We start from the raw sequence: 22,190 nt of genomic DNA, 5'->3' as shown, positions 1-22,190 counted from the left end.
TGGGGGGGGGGGGGGGGGGGTCATTAACAGGGCGAGGTTACAGTCTTTTGGGAGCAGATTATAGTAATGATCTGGATAATGGAGCTGGTGTGTGTGTGTGTGTGTGTGTGTGTGTGTGAGAGAGAGAGAGTGTCTATATTGATCTGTGCTGGTCTATGGGGATTTATAATGCGGTCTCTGAATCTGCCTAATGATGAGCTGGACAGGGGCTCACTGTGTGTGACACAGAGACAGATTCTTCAGTGTTGATGATATTCTAAATATTTTGCATCAAACAGGCCTCCATCAGATGTTATACAGGTGTCTACTCTTCTAAGTACAATCTTGTACTAGTTTGGTTTTTGAATTTATGTGACAAATACAAGGTGGTTGTTGATTCAAACTAAGGTCACATGCAGGACTTTAAGCTGTAAGTGTAGTGTGTTTAGCTGTTTGCTGTCGATGATGATAACAAAGTGTATAGTGATCAGGGTTCATTCCAGACAGGGATTAGTAAAAGCTGATGACTGTCTCAAAAGACAGGGTCAGCTTTAGTGTGGCAATAGTGATTATTTTCAGTTGATTTATTTTAAATGAATCTATTAATAGACAATCTTGAGAAATGCTCATCAGAATTTCACAGAGCTCACAAACAACAGTCCAAAACGCAAAGATATAAAGTTTACAGTGAAATAAAACTGAGAAAAGGTGCAAACGGTCCCAGTCTGGTGTTCCATGCATTCACATTTCCCAATTCACACGGCAGTAATGCACCATAATGTTGTTTGCCAACCGCCATAAAAATCAAGAAGAAGAGGAAGCATGAGCATTAGGCGCTTTCATCTCTCACAAGCGTTTATGCAATTTCTCACCAGGAGTTTAATGCCATTCGGCTTTGTGTTCTTTCAAAGAGGAATTACAGAAATGTGGTGGATTTCCTCACACAACCTCTCTTCAAAACAATCATCCATTTTGTTATCTGGAGAAAAAAAACATGAAAATTGCACCATGAGATTGTTAGCTGATATGCTCAACTTTAAAAAGTGGCAGATTTTGTCCCCATCATTTTAAAAGCGTTTCTGAAAAGGTGTCTGTGAAGGTTCTTAGTCATCCAGGTCATAGTTATCCAACGAAGGTTAAGGTCAAGAGCAACTGGACTTAGTTGAAGATACTAGAAGACGTTTCGTCCCTCATCCAAGAGACTTCTTCATTTCTGAGTGACTGGCAGGGAAACTCAGCTATTTAACCTCTGGGATCATTAGCTAGGATCGTCGATACTGCTGGTTCGTTAGTGCTCCTGGCTGTGGTAACGACACTCGTCATGGTCGTTACAGCCACCCATGGCGTTTCTGAAAAATATCTTGCAACAACAAATGTTAAATAACTAATGAAAATGCTTTGAGAAAGATTTATTTGCACAATAACAAAACATGCAATGCATTGTAAATAAGGAAGAAACAAATGTGCATTGTCCAAAAAAGTTACTTAAGCTAAGAAAAAAGAAGCTATTGATTACTGCATTATATTCCATTATATTTTTATATTTTGAATTGTCACCTTTTATTTTCAGCAAAACTAAACCTGTTGACAATGAGCCTGAAGCTGATGATACACAATGCGACTTTTAGAGCAATCGTGCAGGGCAACGTTGTCGTCAATGGTAATAAATAAAGATTATTACCGTAATCCCCTTCCCCCACCACTCCGGCACCCGCCCTGCTCTGCCGCTATCCGTTCAAAACATAGTCGGACTAGCAACATTGCTCAAAAAGTTGCCCCGTGTATCATCAGCTTTAGTGTTTGTAGCTGCTCACTCTCTGTGGATGTGGATGTGTGTGTGTGTGTGTGTGTGGGTGTAGGGTTCAGCAGTCGTCCCAGGTATCTAAAGGTGTTCATCAACCCCAGCAGCCACAAGAAGGAGGCCGTTCACATCTACAGAGAACATGTGGCTCCGCTCTTCAAGATGGCTGATGTCCGCACTGACATCACCGGTCAGTCAACCCAATTGTTCGTTTATCTGCTGCTCATCTTTAAAACAAACACCAGTGGTTTTTATTTTAGACTGACAGTGGGCAAGGCCACTGTAGATTTTTGCATGATGTCACACCTCACATGTATTGTAATAAAATAATGTGTAACGGGCAGCAGAACTGTGATCTACCAGTCCCTTTTTACTGACATCTGAGTAGACAATGTGAAATCTGTGTGTGTGTGTGTGTGTGTGGAGAAGGTCCAAAGGTCAGAGTTAATGGCAGTCTCTGGTCGCTAGGTAACCTGATACAGGGGGCGGAGCTTAGCCCATCTGTTGTGACAGAAGGAGACAACCTGCCTCTCTCCTCACCTCTCTTATTTCCTCTCTTTTCCTTTCCTTTCCTTTCCTTTCCTTTCCTGTCCTCTCCTTATTTCATCTTTTCCCCGTGTTTCCTCTTCTCTGCTCTCCTGTTTCTTCTCCTCTTCTCTCCTTTCTTGTTTCTTCTCTTTTCCTTTCCTTTCCTCTCCATTCCTGTGTTTCCTCTTCTCTCCTCTCTTGTGTTTTCTCCTTTTCTCTCCTCTCCTCCCCTCTCGGTGTTTCCTCACCACGTCTGTCCTCTCCTTTCCTATGTTTCCTTTCCTTTCCTCAACTCCTGTCCTTCTTTCCTCTTCCTCTTATCTTCTCCTTTTCTATTCTCTCCTCTCTTGTTTCCTTTCCTTGTCTATCTCCTCTCCGTCTTCTCCTGGTTTGCCCTCCCCTCCTTCTTTCCTCCTTCTCTCCTCTCCTTTTTTCCACCCTCCTCATATCTTCTCCTCTCCTTCTCTCAGCAGATGGTGTGATATCCGTTGTCCCACTTTTTTTTGGCAGCCATCAAACACACACTTGTGTACATGTGACCACACATATACATGAACACTATCCATCTCAATGTCTCTCCATCTGTTTCCCTCTCTCCTCCTGTCTGTCTCTCTCCAGTGACAGAGAGGAAGGGTCATGCTCTCTCAGTGATGAAGGAATGCAAGCTGGATGAATATAATGGGTTAGTCTCTCTTCACTTGTCTCTCTCTCCTGTGATTTCACTCTTTTCCCGGAAAAGTCGTGATTTCCTGCTATAAATTGAATTTGTTGCCGGACATTCCGTGTAAAATTATTTTATTTCTAATATTCTGATGATGTTATTCTTTCATGTAAGTAAGAGAGTGAAAATTATAGAAAGAAATGGCTACAACTCAAAAGTTGTTTCAGTTTTAGTAAAGGGCTAATATTAGCAGCCACACCGGTTGATGCAGCTGTGTATTACGGGAGCCAGAAAGGATACTATACTTAAAATTTTAATTAATTAATTAAATTAAGGCATTAAAATTTTTTAATATATTTTTGGAAGTTGTGAATCGATTCTGAATCTTAGAAGATATGAATTGCGATTTTTACTTGAACTAATTTTTCCCCCACCCCTAACATCTCCCAGATATCTAGAAATAACTAATGCATCACGTAATTTCTTCACGTCTTGACTACTGCAGTGTTCTTTTCTCCTGTCAGCCAACAGCCCTGCCCCGTTTGCAACTCGTGCAAAACGCTGCAGCCAGGCTGCTAACCAAAACCAACCACACATCACACCAACCTTTGCATCCCTCCACTGGCCCCCTGTAAAGTACAAAATTGATAGGATTTTGATTATCACATACAAGGCTCTAAGGGGTCTTGCCCATTTGTACCGTACATTTCCAAACTTTTACATCGTCGTTCCACCTCTAGGCCACTCAGATTTTCAGACCAAGGTGCACTATTTACCCTCCCATATCTAAGGGCACTTGCTGTTTTGCCGTTACTCTGGAACAGTCCTCCCCACCACCCCCTGTTAGATCAGCAGAGTCTGTAAACTGCTTTAAAAAATACTTGCTCTGCCAACCAACTTGCCTTACCTGCAATGGGGCTGTAATGTAATATAACATGTTATATACTGTTTGCATGTTGTTTATTTTTCTGTGTAACTTTGTTTTAAAAAGTGCAATATATATTACATTTTTCTCACTAAATTACATGAAAGTAAGCATGTCATGATCAAACTGTGACATCATCCTTCTATAACAGACTGAACTGAACCAGATAATTAATCAGCAGTTTACCGTCAGAGGCACTAGACATTAAAACACACTGACCCAGACTGATTAAATCCACACGCACACACTTTCCACACAGGTGAGGTCAAACACCAACTGCTAACTGAGCTAACCTCACTATTAACAGTGAAAATAATATTTGTGCCTCTAAAACAAATAATACAACAATAGCCACAACTACAAGTACAAAAACACTGATCAAATTCTCATCTCTATCTGTGACGGTCTCTGTGTGTTCGTGTCTGTGTGTAAGCAGCTTTTGTGCTCAGCCCTCATAAAGCTTAATGTGCTTAGAGAAGATTAGCTCGGCGTTGCTAAGCTAGCTGCTGAGTGTGTGTCTGTGTGTGAGGTTGCTCTGGTGAGGATTTGGTTGAAACCTACATTTGCCAATTAGGCTGGCTGTCACTGTGGGGACCGGAGCTTCAGGTAATCCCATACACAGGAAGAGGGCGGAGGGGCGGAGGCTCTTTACCTCACATTTACTGCAAACACAGACTCTGAAGATGAACCTTCTCGCTTTTCAATGAGCTCCTTAAAATGTCAATCAAGTTATTATTATATATACTATACTACTATACTATAACGACTATAATTTTATTTACATAGCCCATGTCACAAATGACAAATTTGCCTGACAGTAATAATAAGACAATTGTTGGTACAAACCAGGGTTTTCCAGTGTGAGAATGTTAGTTTCTGTTTGAGCACTCTGGATGGTGAATGCGAGGTAGTGTAAAAGTGTTTTGAGTGGTCGATAAGACTAGAAAGGCGCTATACGGAGCTGAATTTTATTTTGTAAACTTGATGACTTAAGACCTGAAACACAAGCATTGAGGCTTCTATTGATTATGTGAGTTGAATAAGTCTGGTATATAGTTAATATTGGCAGATGTTTGATTTAAATTGGGATCTGTAAGTAAACAATTGTTAGTAAGGAAGTACTCCACAATGGTCCTGTGGAGAAGCCACACCTCCTATTGAATACCTGTTCAAGGCACCAAAAATAAGTCACTTTTATAAGCGTTCACTATCACTGGATTTCCTGCAACAGAAGTTTTAATCAGTGAAAATAAATGTCTTCAACTTCACAGTAAAATTTGTTTTATTTTGACCTAGATGATGAGACAACTGTACAAAGATAGAACTCATACTCTATCTGCTGACTCTACCTGGCACTCTACCTGTACTTATACTGTTTTGTCTCCACTTGTCTGTCAGGGTGGTGTGTGTTGGTGGGGACGGTTCGGTGGCGGAGCTGTGTCACGCTCTTGTCTTCAGGGCTCAGCTGGATGCTGATTCTCCAAGGAAACCAGTGAAACCAGTGCTGCCACTTGGAATCATTCCTGCTGGTGAGATTGCGGACAAATCCTCATATGAATCCACAGCATGTCAATCCACACTCTCTAGACCAACACTGTACTGAAACACATATGTCAACGTTATGTAGAACCTGCCCGACAGAGTGTTTTATAGACTGTCTGTCTGTCCATCTTGACAGGTTCTACAGATGTGGTTTCCTGTTCTGTTCATGGAGTCAGAGATCCAGTCACTGCAGCCCTGCACATCGTCCTTGGTAGGTTTTAACTGTTCTAGTTCTATAGATACAACAACCTGGGTCTATAATCACTTTGGCTGTGGTGGGTTCTACTTGTTTTAAATCTGTAATCACATTGACATGGATAGGTTCTACCTGTTCAATGTCTGTGGGACCTACATGTTCTTCCTGGGTGGGTTTTACAATTTGTAAATCAATAGTTGTGTGGGCTGGGATTGGCTCCAGCCCCCCGCGACCCTGTACGCAGGATAAGCGGTTGACGATGGATGGATGGATGAGATTGTGTGGCCTTGAGTGAGTCCTTTCTGTTCCAGATCTGTAGCAGTACATTGTCCTGGGTGGCAACTCTTTGTAGCTCTATAGTGACATTGTCCTGGGTGGGTTCTGCTTGTTCTAAATCTATTAGTCAGGTCAGGACATTAGCTAAGCTGTGAAAAACAGTTGAGATTGGTGCTGCACTGAGTGACTAACTACCGTCTCTAACAGTTATCTAAGACACTGAGATGATTATCAAAAACACTATGTACAGGAATGCAGTTACTTCAGTTGGTAGAGCGTTTTGCCCTATGTACAAGGCTGAGTCCTTACTGCAGCGGCCAGGTTCGATTCCAGCCTGTGGCCCTTTGCTGCATGTTGCCCCCTTTCTCTCGCTTTCCTCTCTATCCACTAGCCTATCAAATAAAGGCAAAAAATGCCCCCAAAACACTACAAAAATGAACAATAAATGCTATTAACAATATGCACAAAGCTAACTGAAAAGTGTACAGTAACGTTACTGTACAGTTGACAGGAAGTAAAACGGATATACTGTATGTATGTGACACTAAATCGTGTAAGTTGGGAATCAGCTACTTTTGTTCTTGTTAAGTTTGGATGTGATTGGCTGACGGTCTCTCAGACTGTTTGAGAAAAAACAAAACCACAGACGGAGCAGACGGTATGACTTGGCTCTTGAGGGAGGGAGCAGACAGATGTCTAACAGCAGGATCAGTTTCACTCTAAATCACAGGTTTACTCTGCTCACTGTCACCCCGCCTCCTTCACCTCACCCTGCTTCCTTTCAGATAAACCTGCCGACCAATCAGCTGGCAGCAGGGCAGGTTGCTGAGTTTGAATGACAGGTTGTGGTGTGATGGCGGTTCATTAACACTAATTAACTCTGGAGCTGTGTGTGTGAGTGTGTGTGTGTGTGTGTGTGTGACAGATGGGAGTATTTAGTGGCTCAAATAAGACTAATTCCTGAACAATAGCAAACAGTTAAAATTCCCAGTCAGGAAGCTGTTCCCACGGACACCAGGTAACTACAGGTGAGTTCAGGTGTGTTCATGACACAACCAAGGTAAACATACCTGAACTGTCTGTTATAATACCCCACAGTGTCCTGATATGATAAACTTAGTGAAGGTTGCGAGTCCATTATTGTCTATGTCACTCATGTTTCAGGTGTCACAGTGTTGTAGCTACCATTTAGGACACCTAGATCATGTCCTCATGTCATGCCGTGTTTTTTTGTGGGAACCTGGAGTAAACATGATGGGTGTTTGGCTAGATGATTTTTTTTTTGATTCAGTATATTAAGTCAAGCCCAAGTTTATTGTCATTCTTCCCCATACAGGTAAAACCAAAAGCCATATCCCTGAGATGGATGGATTTCTCGCCTGAGTGTTAGGGGGGCCCAAGGGCGTAAATCTCATTTTACAGTTGGGGAGGACAATAAACATAAAATTTCTCAAGCAAAATTTTTGAAGGGGACAGAAATAATACAGCCAAAATTGTACTTGTATAAGATACGTGTACACAGAGGGAAGCCTTACTACTATTTTTCTTTATTATATACTCAAACCATACACCCCCCCCCCATCCCTTCCCCCCCCCTCGAACTGACTGCCTCGAAACCGCCCTCTTTATTTCTCTTCCTCACATGTCACCTCAAAAAATCCCACCATGTGACCGCATGTAATGTGTGTTGTCTTGTGTATTATTATGTATTGTATGTTGTTATGTCATGTATACTATGTTGCTGTCTGCATTAATTCTTTTCTGGAAAGCGAGTGGCGGCGCTGAAAGCAATAGTTGTTTAAATATGACTTATATATGACTAATTATCTTGCATCCTCCACATACTAGTACTTTAGGTTTCATCTGGGACAGAGGAGGTCTCTTAGTTCAACTGCAGCTGATCTGCCACCTAACATCAAACTGAGCAAAACCTACACAACGGTAGATCTACAACATTAACCCAAGATCAGTTCACACACAGGCTTGTCGCTGTGTTAGCTGTAGTAAGAGATGCACTGATTGCATTTTTTCTGGCCGATTCCAATTACCGATTATTCAAAGGTCTGACCTGCCGATTCTGATTCTTTCTTTTTACGAACTATAACTGACAGCACACACAAACATCTTTGTAACTTTTCTTTTTATCAGGTTCCCCATCTGCACCAGCATAAACATTGGCTATTCTCACTGGCGTCCATTCAATTTTATGGTCATAATGAAACATTGATTATTTGATAACATTCACATTTTCACTGGAGGGAGCTGTTTTGCTACAAAGCTACATATAAAATCCAACAAAGAAATTAGACCATTTTAAAATATATATTAATTGAAAATATTTGAAAGAATACATTACCCTATTTCTAGTATTTTATTTCTAATCTCACTATTTTCATTCTACTTAATTCTCCACCTTATTTTAGTGTTTACTCACAAACTACAGTAATCTGCTCACTTTGCTTTGCACTTCAGACACACATGCACCTATACTTGTTATTGGCTTGTTATTAATTACCGATAGAGCCACCGTGGTATGAATGACAACAGCTGTGTTCACTTTTGCTTTGCCTGCAATTTGTCTTCTAACTTAATATAAGAACGCGTCTCTTTCTGAGTGTTTCTCTGCTGATGTAAATTGTCTTCTTCACTCCAGTGAAGAACTTTCACACCTAAGACATGTTTAGCATGTGTGTGTGGCTTTGAGAATAGCCAGTTACTGTTTGTGTCGCTGTGTGCATGACGTGAAACACTGTGCGTGTAATGTTCAAGGTGACCGGCAAAATCGGATATTTGACGCCAGTCAGCAACGATTACAAGCTGTAAAATGGGGAGACAAGGGAGGGAGGACTCAAAATGTTTCTAAACTTTTTGTATTGTTTTACTACTTACATAGTTATTTTAAGTATATGTTATTATTCAATGATTTTTTAGGGGGGGACAACCTTCACATGGGGTCCCCCCTGCAATTTCCGCCTATGGTCAGGTGAATGTGATGACTTTGGGTTGAGTCACCTGCCCTGTAGTTGTGACAAGAGGCTAAAAGGAGAGCTGTCTAGTTGGACAAAATACCTAGGCACGCCTCCTCCAAGGGTTCAAGAGTATGTAAAGTCTGCAAACCTTCCATAAAATCATAATATCACATCACAATTGGGTGTCTTCTAGCTGTCAAGCGATCGAAGCCGCCATAGCCGGCTGGTATCACTGCCCCAGAGCCCCCAAGGCATGACACATCCTGCTGGAGGCAAGGGCACGGGTCGATGGCACTGCTTTTGCATTAAACTGAAAACACGCACCAAAGCTTCCCATATAAACTGGAAATGGAGGAGGTTCATTTGTTTTAGTGGAACCATTGTGGCTGGGAGACCTAAGCTGCTTAGCTCCTCCCTCTCAGTCGCCAAACCATGAAGCAGTGTCCCAGGACGGAACGAGATGAATCAACGCCTTTTGCTATAGGCCATTATTTTGTTTATAAATGAAACCCTCTAGTGTATTTCTCGCTGGTCAAAATAAATATTGGTTGCACATTTAAGAAGCGCTGCAGGTATGATCTCACTGACACACTGACTGTCAGACTGACCGTCTCAGGATTAAAGCTGAGACACACACACTGACAACGTGCCATATGGTGAGGAAATCAGATTCTATCCAGAGAGACAGACATGCAGTCAGACAGACAGGTGGGGAGACAGCAGTTCAGTAGGTTACAGCAGGTATGTGGCCAGATGGCATGCTGTGTGTGTGTGTGTGTGTTTGTGTGTGTGTGTGTGTGTGTGTGTGTGTGTGTGTGTGTGTGTGTGGAGCATCTTATTCAATGGTCTTACCGGTGAAATCAGGTTGATGAGGTTGATCATATTTGTGTTCCAGCTACTTCCGTGGTTTGTGCTGCGTTCACAGGCTGTGGGAAAATAAACAGGCTTGGGTGTAGCACCCAGTTTCATGCTGCTTTGACTGTGAGTGAGTGCAGGTATCCGATATTTCTTCAGCCGGACAGACAGAGTTGGTTGACATTGTTTTCTGGGCTCCGCCACACATTAACGAAACTGAGGAGATATTCTGTGGTTGAACATGTAGATAATCCTTGCAAATTATGCTCGTGATGGATGTTCAAAGCCACCAAAAAGTAGCGTAACAATGCAACATATTCATCAGCCCATCAAAAGTACTAGTAAAATACACAACTTTTATCATTTTTATAATAGAAAACTGAATATCATAATGTTGACCAATCAGAAACCTTCTGAAAAGGGTGTTTATTGTTGCTTTACATCAGCTGGGCCAATTATATATGTGTGCTGTAAAGGAGGAGTCTCATTGGGACAATAATAATCTTAGTAGAGTGACCTGTTTTCCAGCCAACTCTTGAGTTTGACAGTTTTAATGTATTTTGACAAATCTCATGTTTCTGTTTGCTCAAATGTTCCCACAGAATGAAAGAAACAGTCAAATCACAGCATTAGTAATTTAAAGGCGTTACAATATTAGTGGCATGCAGGGACAGATCTTTACATATTTGTCCTAAATCTGCTGTAAATGTCTCCTGAATTCTGCTGCTATTGAAACTGTCCCGACTGGACTCATATACCACCAGAGACTGGTCAAACTGGAGCAATAACAACCAGAGATGTGATTCCACTGAAGTTTATATTAACCAAAACACACACACACACACTCCTGACCTATTTTTGTTGCCCATATTTGGAGTTTTGCAATTTCTTTGAATATTAATGAGCTTCTCAACATATGACCTCTTCCTCTTATAGTCTGTGTGTGCGTGTGTGTAAAATATTTAAATAAATATTCATAATTTGAAATTATCTGTCATCAGTATTTATTTCCTCTCCCTCTCTCTGTCTGCAGGTCACCTGCAGCAGGTGGACATGTGCAGCTTCTCGTCTCTCGGCCAGTTGGTGCGTTTCGGTTTCTCTGCCATGTTTGGCTTTGGTGGGCGGAGCTTAGCACGGGCAGAGAAGAAGAGGTGGATGCCGTCATCGCGGCGACGAGAGTACGCTCTGGTGAAGACACTGGCTAGGTTGAGGTAACACACACACACACACACATGTACACACAAGTTTTTACATTTTTTTTTTATTATATTTATTTGAAGTTTGATTATTTAAGAGGTCATATGTTGTTTATATATTGTTTAGATTTTAAAGCCCTCTGAGACAATGTAGGGATTTTTAGATAAAATTGACTTGAATTTAGATTTTAAAAAGTGTATAACTAAAAGTTACATAATTCAAAAATTAAATTTTTAACAAGCGGCAACCTCCTTGGATGAATGTTTATATAACTCACAAATTTAAATTATATTAATGCTTATAAGTTATTAATAATAAAGAGTGGCTGCTATGAGTGACAGGTGGTCAGCTAAAAAAAGTCAAGGGCAACTGGACTTTAACCTGGACCAAGTCCAGTTGCCCATGACTTTAACCTTCGTTGGATAACTATGACCTGGATGACTGAGAATCTTCATAGACAGCGTTTGTTTTGTTTTTTTGTAACAAATTCTTTTTTTTAACATTTCACGCTTTTCCATTTCTGGTAATGATTTGTGGCAGAGTAACATGACTGCTGGAACTCCAAAGAGAAGCGTATTTAATGGATCACCATGAAATATGGTACAGATTTCCGTGGTGCAACTGTTAGCATGCTAACAAGCTAAAGTAAGATGGTGAACATTATACCTGCTAAACATCAGCAGGTTAGTATGTGATTGTGAGCATGTTAGCATGCAGATGTTAGCATTTATCTCAAGCACCCGAGCCTATGTATAACCTCAGAGAGCTGCTAGCATGGCTGCACACTTTTAGTCTCTTAGTCTTTTTTCTTCCCTCTCTCCCTCAGACCAGAGGACTGTCAGCTGTCTTTTATACCAGCGAATAAGTCAAACAGGTATTTGTCCGAACACCGGTGAGAAACACACACACACACAACGTTAGCACTGTGTGAAACAAAGCAGTACGCAGTTGTTTACGGCTCAAAGCTCTGTACCGGTGGTGGCTGGTGATTATTTACCGAGGTGGGGCTACAGGGACTCACAGGGATCACTTACATCACTGTGCTTTAATAACTGATTTCAAAAGTTGTAATAACTACTGTTTTTCTGGCTCAACAACTTATTTTATTACTGATTTAATTATTGATTTCTTGGTTTCCTGGTTTGAATTGCAGTATTGTGTTTATAAATGTGAGTTTGTTATATTTATTTTCTTCCAAATAAACATAACTGTCTGTCCATGTTCAAAACTAAATTTGATCTCTTTCACAGAGACCAGGAACAGGACCCAGAGTCAGGTGAGACCGGTTCTTGCCTGTGTTTAGACTTCAGACACACAGATTTCCGTCTCTGTCAGCCAGTTTAATTTATTGCTTTTCTTTCTGTGATTGGTCGGTGTAGAAGGGGAGTCCTGGACGGCCAATCAGGGCCTGTATCTGAGCATCAGCATCATGTCCATCCCCTGTCTGAGTCCACACGCACCTCAAGGACTGGCTCCCAACACCAGGTACATGGGTGTATGACGAACAGCTAATCCTTCTGAGAATGTTAAAGTCAGCTGAGTTCAGCTGCTGGTAATTTGATTACATTTCTGCTACTGAATGTTCTCTATCACTTCCTGTGTGTGACAGGTTGGCAAATGGGAACGCAGCATTGATCGCAGTAGGAAACACTTCCAGGTCAGAGTTCATCAAACACCTGAAGAGATACAGCAGCTCTAGTGGACAGGTGAGAACAGCTTTCAATCAACCTCCTCTCTTTACTTTCAGGACAAACTGGAAACAACATTATTTTATTTTTATATTCTACAATGTCATAGCGCACTTTTGGCTGCAGAAGAAAGTGAAAAACCTCTAAAAAACCTGCAGTACACTACCTGCACAGGACTAAACAGCAGACAGACACAGTTAGCGGAGCAGGGGTTTTCAAAGTCTCCCTCCCCTTAGTTTATTTACTCAGTTTCGCTCAATTCCTGGATGCCTATAGGATCATGATTATGTTATTATATCCCATACACACTTAACAACTGAGCCAAGATAGCCTGATATTACTGTTTGACATAACTTCACACTACACAAAATAAACACAAAGGTCTGTCCTAAGGCATTTATTAGTTTCTGACGCTGATAAAATGGGTTCCCCAAAAGGACTGTATCTCTGAACTCTCTCTTTAAACAAATCACACACGTAGGCCATTCTATGTGATCTCCTTTTGATAACTAATGTAATGTTGTTTCATTGCCATTCACTGAGCTTCCCCTGAAACTGTTTTGAGCCCCCCTGGGGAGGCGCTCACACTTTGAAAACCTCTCTATTGGAGCATTTACCAGCTTAACGGTTCAGTGAGTAAGTTGAAGTGGCATCTAGTGGTCAGGGTTGCAAATTGCAACCACGGTTCACTGTGCATTCACGTGCTCCTTGGATGGTCCCATTTCCTGAGTTGTGTTCATGTGCTCCTAAATTAAATGCGGAATCAACATAGATGCTACTACAAAGATGTGTTCGATTAGCATTATCAGAGTGTATAAACAACATGCAGACATCTACAATGTCTTATATCAATTTAATTTTTTTAATCCAACAACAAAAAGGCTGTGAAAACTGTTAACATATGGACCTCTTTTAATATCTTTCTATAATATAGACTACCCCCAGCAAAGATTTTATTATTTGTGTCTTCTTATAGATTTTAATACTGTTCTGAATACTTTCTTTCCCATGAACACTTTATTCCTCTTTTTTGCAATAAAATTTGAGGAAAAAAAATTCTGATTATTCCGACACCACATGAATGCACAATTTGTCACCGCTTATGTGTGGTCCTCTGTTTATGCAAATTTCACTTCACTTCTTACTTCTAATAAACCAGACAACTACTACTACTACTACTACTTCCTTCTTCTTCTTGTATGTATTCCACATAGTGATGTCCTTGTCCGTTTGAGCTACTGTAGAAACACGGCGGCGCAACATGGCGACGTCCATGTAAGGGAATCCACAGTGTATGTAGATGGAAATGTCTCATTCTAAGGTAATAAAAACATATCGGTTCATTATGTAGGGTCTTTATACACCACTGAAAACATAGTTGTGTATGTTTATGTATGTATATTGTATTTCTGTCAATAGATCATCCAAAATATTACACACTGGACCTTTAAAAGATGATGATATATCAATGTTGTGTTCACAGCTTGCTCGAGGCGAGTCATGACTGTCATGACATGTTTCTGTTGAACTACAAAAACACAAGTCCACACGTTCAGTGATGTTAAAGAGTGATGTGTCGTTTCAGAGACAAACTTTACACGTTAGCTGTTAATTAGTTGATGTTAATTAACTACAGCTGAATTAAAAATGAGAAGCTGCTTCCTGAATGTTTTCAATTGCTAATGAAAAGAGTGAGGAGAGATAAAATGTTTAAGAAATTAGTTTGTTTTAAGTTTCTCACACACACATACACACACACACTTCAGCTGACAGGACTGACTCATGGTGATGTTCAACGTCCACGTCAGAGCTTAATAAATCCAAGTATTATGTTGGCCGAGAACCGGATCCAAAATGGAGCCAGCTACGTGAAGCCATCCCTAACGTGGCTTGTGTTGTCAGTTGTTGACATGTCACACTCTTGACCTCGCCAAAAAAAGCAAACTACTTAGTAGATTAGCCTAGTTCAGCTTGGCTTGGCCTGGCCAGTGAGACCGCACTCTAACCCACTTACTAAATATACTGACAGTGTGGCGTTTACTGTCCTGCACGGTAAACAGGCTGTTTACTCACTGACCTACATCCTGGTAGCCTCTATCTTAACGGACGGAGTGTCAAACATGACAAGATGGGGCGTCCTGGTGGAGCAGCCGACGTGTGTGTGTGAAAAACTGAAAGTAAACCAGAAGTGTAAAGTGTACATCTTAAGTTACAGCAACATTTTCTGTTTGTGTTTCCACGCTGAGCTGCAGAGGAGGGATAGTAACATGAAGGGGACATTTTGTACTAAAAGCACTTTGCAAGATAGCCTCTTGATGTGTCTAACTCAGACTGCTGAATGAGGGCTGTTGATTTTGTCCCCCATCACTTTTATTGGAATCACAGGCAGCGTAGATAGGAGAAATGATTCCAGTAAGTAAAGATCCGTATTCATGTAGAAACCTGACTACTGCAGTGGTGGAGGAAGTATTCAGATCCTTTGCTTAATATATAGAGTAGAAGTTCGTAAATATTTTCAGGAAAATTTATTAAGTCAGAGAACTCAATACAGAGAAATTACCCCTGTGAGTGTGTATAGTATATCTCATGACATACTGCATACTATTATTATATCATTACTTTAATTTTAAGCAGCTTTTTATTGTTGTAGTTGGTTGAGGTAGACCAAATGTTTACTAGTAGTACTAGTGGAGTAAAATTTACAATATTTCTCAGAAATATAGCTCTAACACTCTAACACTTCCTGTGCTCTTCTTCTCCTATCTCCTTACAATTTGTTTTGTATGAACTGCAGTAGTAGTTCTCTTACTTCTTTCCCTAGGTATTTACCCCGTTGATGCCATACACACTAACAGCTCTTACTAGTATCTATTGTCACTTTATTTACAGGACAGAGAGTATGTCTGTCTGTCTGTCTGTCTGTCTGTCTGTTGGTCTTTGCTGCCCCCTGTTGGAGCTCCATGGTGTTACAGTTGAGGAAGAAACCAAGGCACTCCTCCAGATTAACAAGGAGCTTAATGAGGATCTTAATGGGCATTTCTATCCTCCTCAGCTGACCTTTGACCTGCGATGACACACACACACACACACACACACACACATAGTCCTTGCAGTCTCTCCTGATTGGTTTGTCAGTCTAACTGTCTGATTGTCCTTGTGCAGTTCAGCTTCCCCTTCGTGGAGACTCACACAGTGTCTGCGGTGAGGATTCGCCCACGGTCGATGATTGGCTGGTCAGAGGAGGAGAGCGAGGAAGAGCCTGACTCCAAATCCTCGCCCATCATCCAATCAGAGGGGGCGGCCTTCCCCTGGAACATCGACGGAGAGCTGGTGGAGATCGCAAACGAGGTGCTCGTCAGGTATGATGCTCAAAAAATATATACTTATATTTAGAATAATCATAAATACTTATGTATTTTGCTATTCGTTTGGTCAATAAAACATTTATATAGTTTTAGGACTTAAAAGTAAACAATAAACTGTGTTAGGGACATTACATAATTTGTGTACGTGGTGCGTCAGGGTCCACCCACAGCTCATCACTCTGTACGGGGAGGAGGTGGACGAGGCGGAGTCGACCGTCTCCTGCAGCTGCATCTGAGTCCAGCAGAAAAACTCAACAGCGCCCTCTCTAGGTCGTTAGTCTTTCTATGGCGATGTGAGCTAATGAAGAGGTTTCATTCAAAGTAGCAAGAACACAAAAATAGCTTCCTGTTCATGACACCTACGTTTAAGCTGCATTAATTGATACACTGCTCAAAAAAATAAAGGGAACACTTAAAGAACACAATGTAACTCAAAGTCAATCACACTCCTGTGAAATCAAACTGTCCACTTAGGAAGCAACACTGATTGACAATCAATTTCACATGCTGTTGTGCAAGTGGAATAGACAACAGGTGGAAATTATAGGCAATTAAGCAAGACACCCCCAATTAAAGGAGTGGTTCTGCAGGTGGTGACCACAGACCACTTCTCAGTTCCTGTGCTCCCTGGCTGATGTTTTGGTCACTTTTGAAAGCTGGCGGTGTTTTCACTCTGGTGGTAGCATGAGACGGAGCCTACAACCCACACAAGTGGCTCAGGTAGTGCAGCTCATCCAGGATGGCACATCAATGCGAGCTGTGGCAAGAAGGTTTGCTGTGTCTGTCAGTGTAGTGTCCAGAGCACGGAGGCGCGACCAGGAGACAAGTCAGTACATCAGCAGACGTGGAATCCAACTGAGCACATCTGAGACATCATGTCTCGCTCCATCCACCAACACCACGTTGCACCACAGACTGTCCAGGAGTTGGCAGATGCTTTAGTCCAGGTCTGGGAGATCCCTCAGGAGACCATCCGCCACCTCATCAGGAGCATGCCCAGGCGTTGTAGGGAGGTCATACAAGCACGTGGAGGCCACACACACTACTGAGCCTCATTTTGACTTGTTTTAAGGACATTACATCAAAGTTGGATTGGTCTGTAGTGTGGTTTTCCACTTTGATTTTGAGTGTGACTCCAAATCCAGACCTCCATGGGTTGATAAATTTGATTTCCATTGATAATTCTTGTGTAATTTTGTTGTCAGCACATTCAACTATGTAAAGAAAGGAGTATTTAATGAGATTATTTCATTCATTCAGATCTAGAATGTGTTATTTAATGTTCCCTTTATTTTTTTGAGCAGTGTACATTTTTAATTGATTACTGCAGCTTTAATAACCAATAAGGTTCCCTGTAAGCCACCTTAAAATGACTAACCAATTGCATGTGCATTATGACATTTACCACTTCTAGAACCGATTGATGAGGACAAAGATGAATGTTTTATATCCAAATTAATGTTTACATTTTACAATATCACCAGCTCTTCTCAGAGGACTTTAATCTAATTTGTGTTGCCTATTTCTATTTTTATTACAATTTTCATTTTGTTTTATCTTGTCCAGTTTCTGTGGCAAAGATTCATCTGTGTTTAGTTTGTTGAAACTATAAACACGTGATGTAAAAATGTTGCTGCAACACAAGCAGAATCGGACTTAATGTGTCCAAAGACTGTAAAAGTTTTATATTTTGAAATAACTGTTTTTACCTAATATGGCTATTTTTATTCAGAAACTTTTAAGCTTTTGTACTGAGAAAATGCAGATTTTTAGAGTAACAGCTGTGATCATGATGAGAAAAAAAGTAGAAGTACAAGTTGTTGTTTTAAATAGAAAATCCTATATTTTAATAGAAAAGTGTTGATAAAAGCAGTGAGACTCTCCAGTGCTGAACAACTTTACATAAACATAATAAAACTAATTTATTAAAATATTAAAAACATCTCTCTGTGTGATGTACTTTTATACTAAATACATAAACAGAAGTGAAGGTAGCAGCAGTTTTAAATGTCTGTTTTCACAAAATACAGACAGTAAAACAACGCTGAATATTTTAAATACTTTAAACATTTGTTTTCAACCCTGTGGCTCAATTTGTTCCTGGCTCTGCCACCTGTCTGTTACCCAACAAGTTGCATCTTTACTGCTATCAGGTTGACCTAAGAATTTGGTGCTTTATTCAAACCATTGTGTCAACAAAGACAGTACACCTGAGTTCACCTGAACCAGGTGAACTGAGATCAGTTCTTGTGAAACTGTGGTATGCACATGTGGTTCAAATGTACTTATTTAATTAGTAATGTACAGCATCTTTGAGTTTCTTGAAAAGCGCTTTATAAATTAATTATTATTATTGTATATATATTTATGTGGGCACATCATTATTGCAAGTTCAAAAATATCTCACTGATCACATTCAACTGATCATTCTTACTTATTGTCAAATATCTGTTTTTAGGGAGGATAGTAAAGGAGAAGTGCTCGATTGGCTCCCACCCATACACTGTTCTCAATGTTTCCTGCACACATCAAAATGATTTTCCAGTACATCTCCATAAACTGTTTCCTAACAACAGAGGTAAACACAGCGGACTACAGATGAAAAAAACAGTAAACAAGTGTGAAATCATATCTGACGGGGTAAAGGCTCGGTCACACCAGAAAATAACACAGCAGTCCCAGAAGCTTGTTGATGTAGTGGGTGTTTTCACTCTGATAATTCCTCTGCCTCTGGTTGGCTAACCATAACCCTAACCATAACCAACGGAGGCAATGAGTATTAGTCAATCAGAAGCAGAGTTGTCGAAAATCTGGTGGGAAACAAAATAACGCGTTCTAATCCCTGAAATGCATCTCGAATGAAACGAGGGGCATGGAGAGAGGGGGTACCTGGAGGAAATCACAGGTATAGCCTATGTAGAGGTTTTTTAAGGGATGGCATCGCCCCTTCAGTGTGAATCTGTTAATTAATTGGGCTATTGGGAAAACAGCTTTACTATAATATAAAAACTTGTAATGTAATTAGCAAAAACACCTGTGGAAAGAGTGGCTCTAATGTTATTCATGTTTAATTAAAAATATTAGGTGTGTAGAATCTGAATCAACTTATTGACGGTCAGCAATGTCAAGGCAGCTTCCTATTGGTCAAATCCGTGTGTCTAAGTTCATAAATGTTTAGTGCCTTGGTAGTTGAACGGCGGGTGACCTTTGTTGCATGTCATAACCCGCCTACTTCCCATTTCCTGTCTACTACCTGTCACTATCAAATAAAGGTAGGCCCCGTGAGCAAATCCATAGATCATGCGACTCCACGGAAATCTAGTGATTCTGACATGAAATTTCACTGTTTTAAACGCTGGTGTGACTGGGCCTTCAGAGGGAAAAGAACTCAAAACAACAAATCCCAGGGTAAAAACAGGCAAACACAGTGGTGGCGTTCGGCTTCCATTAAAAGACCCGTGCTGATTGTTTTCTATGTAAGTCCTATACCAGCACATCCCGACAGCCATCGATCGACTACCTTTTCTGTCTGCACAGCATCCACTGTGTGCTACGGACGTCCTATGGTACAACACAGCCCCAGTTGCTCAACAAAAACTTAGAAAGATAACGTACACAGACAAAACGATTTTCCAGAGAGTCATGAGCCAATCAGGCCAGGGGCACCTTCAATCTGAAGACAGTATGCACTGTTTTGCTAAGGTTTTGGGGGTTGAATGACTGGTTGCCTCGAAATGGTGCGAAACAGGCTTTGGTAGGTGTGTCAAGTGTTACTCAGCAGTGGCGTGTATATAAACTCCACCGTATTAAAAAGGCAGTGCAGTGTGCTTGCATAACACAACAGGGTGGTCAACTCACCACCGTTTCCATTTGAATAAACATTTAGCTATGTTTTGTCAGGGCTGAACGTGCCCCAGGTTTCAATCCTCTGAGATCAAACCTTCAGTTTGTGTCCTATTAAAAGACTCATCAATAACAGTGTCATAGATGATCCCAGGAAGCCCCGAGGCCTTCTAATAGGATTTGGATGAAGATTTGATTGTTTCCGGTTCTCTTTTTATTGATCCTCCATGCATCGCTGCAAGTCTTGTGAAGGCACATCAGGTAAAATAGTTTAAAATGTCAGATTTGTGTGTGTTCAGGAGGTGTTCACATTTTATCATTTTATCGTCCGTCACACTCAACACAGGTCTGTGTGAGTGTGGCCATCTGACACAGTCTAGACAGACTTCATTGGCCGATCCCATTCAGCAGCAGTATTTTCTACTGTTTTAGAGAAACAGTTGCCATATTTTCATACACGGCGCTCCATCCATCAGCACATATGTCTCATTAAAACTGTTGCACAGTCACAGTGTGAACTCCACCCTAAGGTCAGAGGTCAGGGGTTAGGAAGTGCTCTCCCTTTTGTCGAGTTTAGGAACATAGTCCCAGCTGTCCCTGTTGAACTCCTCTTTCTTCTTCTCAAATTCCCTCTTAAAGAAACCAGCCTGAGAGACATACAGGTGGACAAACAAAAAGACAGGGACAGATATTTAACAATAATGTCTGTGTTGCTACTACAACCATTATATTGCGATTGACTGCAGTTTATCAGTACTATTATTTAACATTATATTGCACTTTACTGTAGTTTATCTGCACATTATATTGTGATATACTGAAACATTTGCAGCACAAGGTGTACATCAGAGAGCAAATTTATTCTTCAATTATTAAATGTCATAATATCAAAGATATTTGTTTATGGTGGGTGTTTATGTAAAAATCAAAAACCAATATAGAATATTTACCTTCCACAGACACCAGATGAGAGCAGACAGGATCATCAAACCCAAAACTAAACTGACAACAATGATGAAGACCTTCACTGCTGTTGAGGGTTTCTGGGTAAAAAGAGCTTCCACCACCACCTGGAAATGTACCACAAACAATATATGATTGTTAGTAAGACCAAAAATATACAATATATAACAGTACAGTAAGATTACTTTGTTAACATTCAACTACGACTCCCATAAGGCTTTGATTGTACACTTAATGTGAGAAACTAATTTCAAGGTTGAACCTTCGATGAGGAGAGAGCTGCTGCTGATGATGATGATGGTCTACTTTGGCTCACTCTACAGTGTTGTTGGTTCTTGGCTGTGAGTGGTGTCAAGGTGTTTTTACCTGTGTTACTGGTTGATCGAGGATGAGGACAGTGTGAGGACTTTCTCTGGGATTTGACATCAATGCTGTGCTCTCCAACCTCATGATACCATGCCGACCCTGAGTCAGAGACACACAGACAGACATCAGATGTTTCTCTAAATGTAAAGCAGCCTGGCTGTTTCATTCGAGCAGAAAAAAGACATGCGAATAAATTGATAAATATACTTCAATAATAATAAAATAATAATTATGCATATTTTGACATAAGTTACAGTAAAATTTAATTGAGCCCTTTTCACATTAAGTGCCTTAGTTAAAATCGTTGGCCAGCTATCGACTCGCTGCTTGTGTGTGTTTAGATTGTTTTTAATGGCAGAATGAATTTTTTGTGGGTATCTGTATTTGAAAAGAAGTGGTGGAACAAGTACTCTTTTACTTAGCAATACCACAGTGTAGAACTCAGTTACATTAAATACAAAATATACTTAAAGTACCAAAAGTAACCATACTCATTATGGGGCATGTCCCACTTTATAATAACGTGTTATTGGATTATGACGATGCATTAATGTGCACATCACTTTAATGTTGCAGCTGATAAAAGGTGGAGCTAAATACTTTATACTGAGCTGGGTAACTTGTGAATGTCCTCCCACGTCGTTCAACTTCTTAAAAAAGTTTAAAGGACTGATTGAGGCTTTTACTATCGAGCGGCAGCAGGAAGTGTTGAGTTATATAGGAAGTGTTGGTCATCTTAACTTCGTTTCAACTCAAGGTTTTCTCTAAAATATTTCTACACGCTGCGTAGTAAAAGCAGCACGTTAGCAGCTGCAGCAGCGTCAGTGGTCTGTCTGTGTCTATGTGAGTCTGAGTAAAAACAGTAATCTGTGTGTGTGTGTGTGTGTGTGTGTGTGTGTTACCGGCGCTTGCAGTAGTACAGCAGGGTTCAGTCTGATCTCCAGTTTGATAATGGCATCTCTTCCCACCTCCAGCGTACCGAGACGACACACCAACCGCTCACACACCTCATCACCACGGCCACAAAACTGTACAC

General features: G+C 40.7%; 2 protein-coding genes across 4 annotated transcripts in view; one reads left to right on the top strand and one right to left on the bottom strand.

Moving 5' to 3' along the window:
• The window catches only part of cerkl (ceramide kinase-like), a 67,779-nt gene that overhangs the window by 23,326 nt on the left and 22,263 nt on the right, over positions 1-22,190 (top strand). Inside the window, exons 4-14 of one of the 2 annotated variants that reach the window (XM_046053671.1) lie at positions 1,839-1,970; positions 2,927-2,990; positions 5,293-5,423; positions 5,573-5,647; positions 10,766-10,943; positions 11,756-11,803; positions 12,180-12,205; positions 12,309-12,414; positions 12,539-12,635; positions 15,780-15,976; positions 16,140-16,439. In XM_046053671.1, the coding sequence (XP_045909627.1) occupies positions 1,839-1,970; positions 2,927-2,990; positions 5,293-5,423; positions 5,573-5,647; positions 10,766-10,943; positions 11,756-11,803; positions 12,180-12,205; positions 12,309-12,414; positions 12,539-12,635; positions 15,780-15,976; positions 16,140-16,218 (1,133 nt within the window). In that variant the 3' untranslated portion in view covers positions 16,219-16,439. Of the gene's footprint in view, positions 1-1,838; positions 1,971-2,926; positions 2,991-5,292; positions 5,424-5,572; positions 5,648-10,765; positions 10,944-11,755; positions 11,804-12,179; positions 12,206-12,308; positions 12,415-12,538; positions 12,636-15,779; positions 15,977-16,139; positions 16,440-22,190 lie in introns of those variants that run through there. The other variant, XM_046053672.1, reaches the window with a different exon arrangement.
• Positions 18,294-22,190, bottom strand: part of itga4 (integrin alpha 4) — a 29,794-nt gene continuing 25,897 nt past the window's right edge. For both annotated transcript variants that reach the window (XM_046053669.1, XM_046053670.1), the window contains exons 26-29: positions 22,057-22,182; positions 21,155-21,253; positions 20,776-20,895; positions 18,294-20,472 (exon numbers count right to left, since the gene is read on the bottom strand). In XM_046053669.1, the coding sequence (XP_045909625.1) occupies positions 20,371-20,472; positions 20,776-20,895; positions 21,155-21,253; positions 22,057-22,182 (447 nt within the window). In that variant the 3' untranslated portion in view covers positions 18,294-20,370. The remainder of the gene's footprint in view (positions 20,473-20,775; positions 20,896-21,154; positions 21,254-22,056; positions 22,183-22,190) is intronic.

Source organism: Micropterus dolomieu, linkage group LG07 (assembly GCF_021292245.1).
Source record: "Micropterus dolomieu isolate WLL.071019.BEF.003 ecotype Adirondacks linkage group LG07, ASM2129224v1, whole genome shotgun sequence".
Classification (NCBI taxonomy): domain Eukaryota; kingdom Metazoa; phylum Chordata; class Actinopteri; order Centrarchiformes; family Centrarchidae; genus Micropterus; species Micropterus dolomieu.
This window is presented reverse-complemented; position numbering and strand designations above follow the sequence as displayed.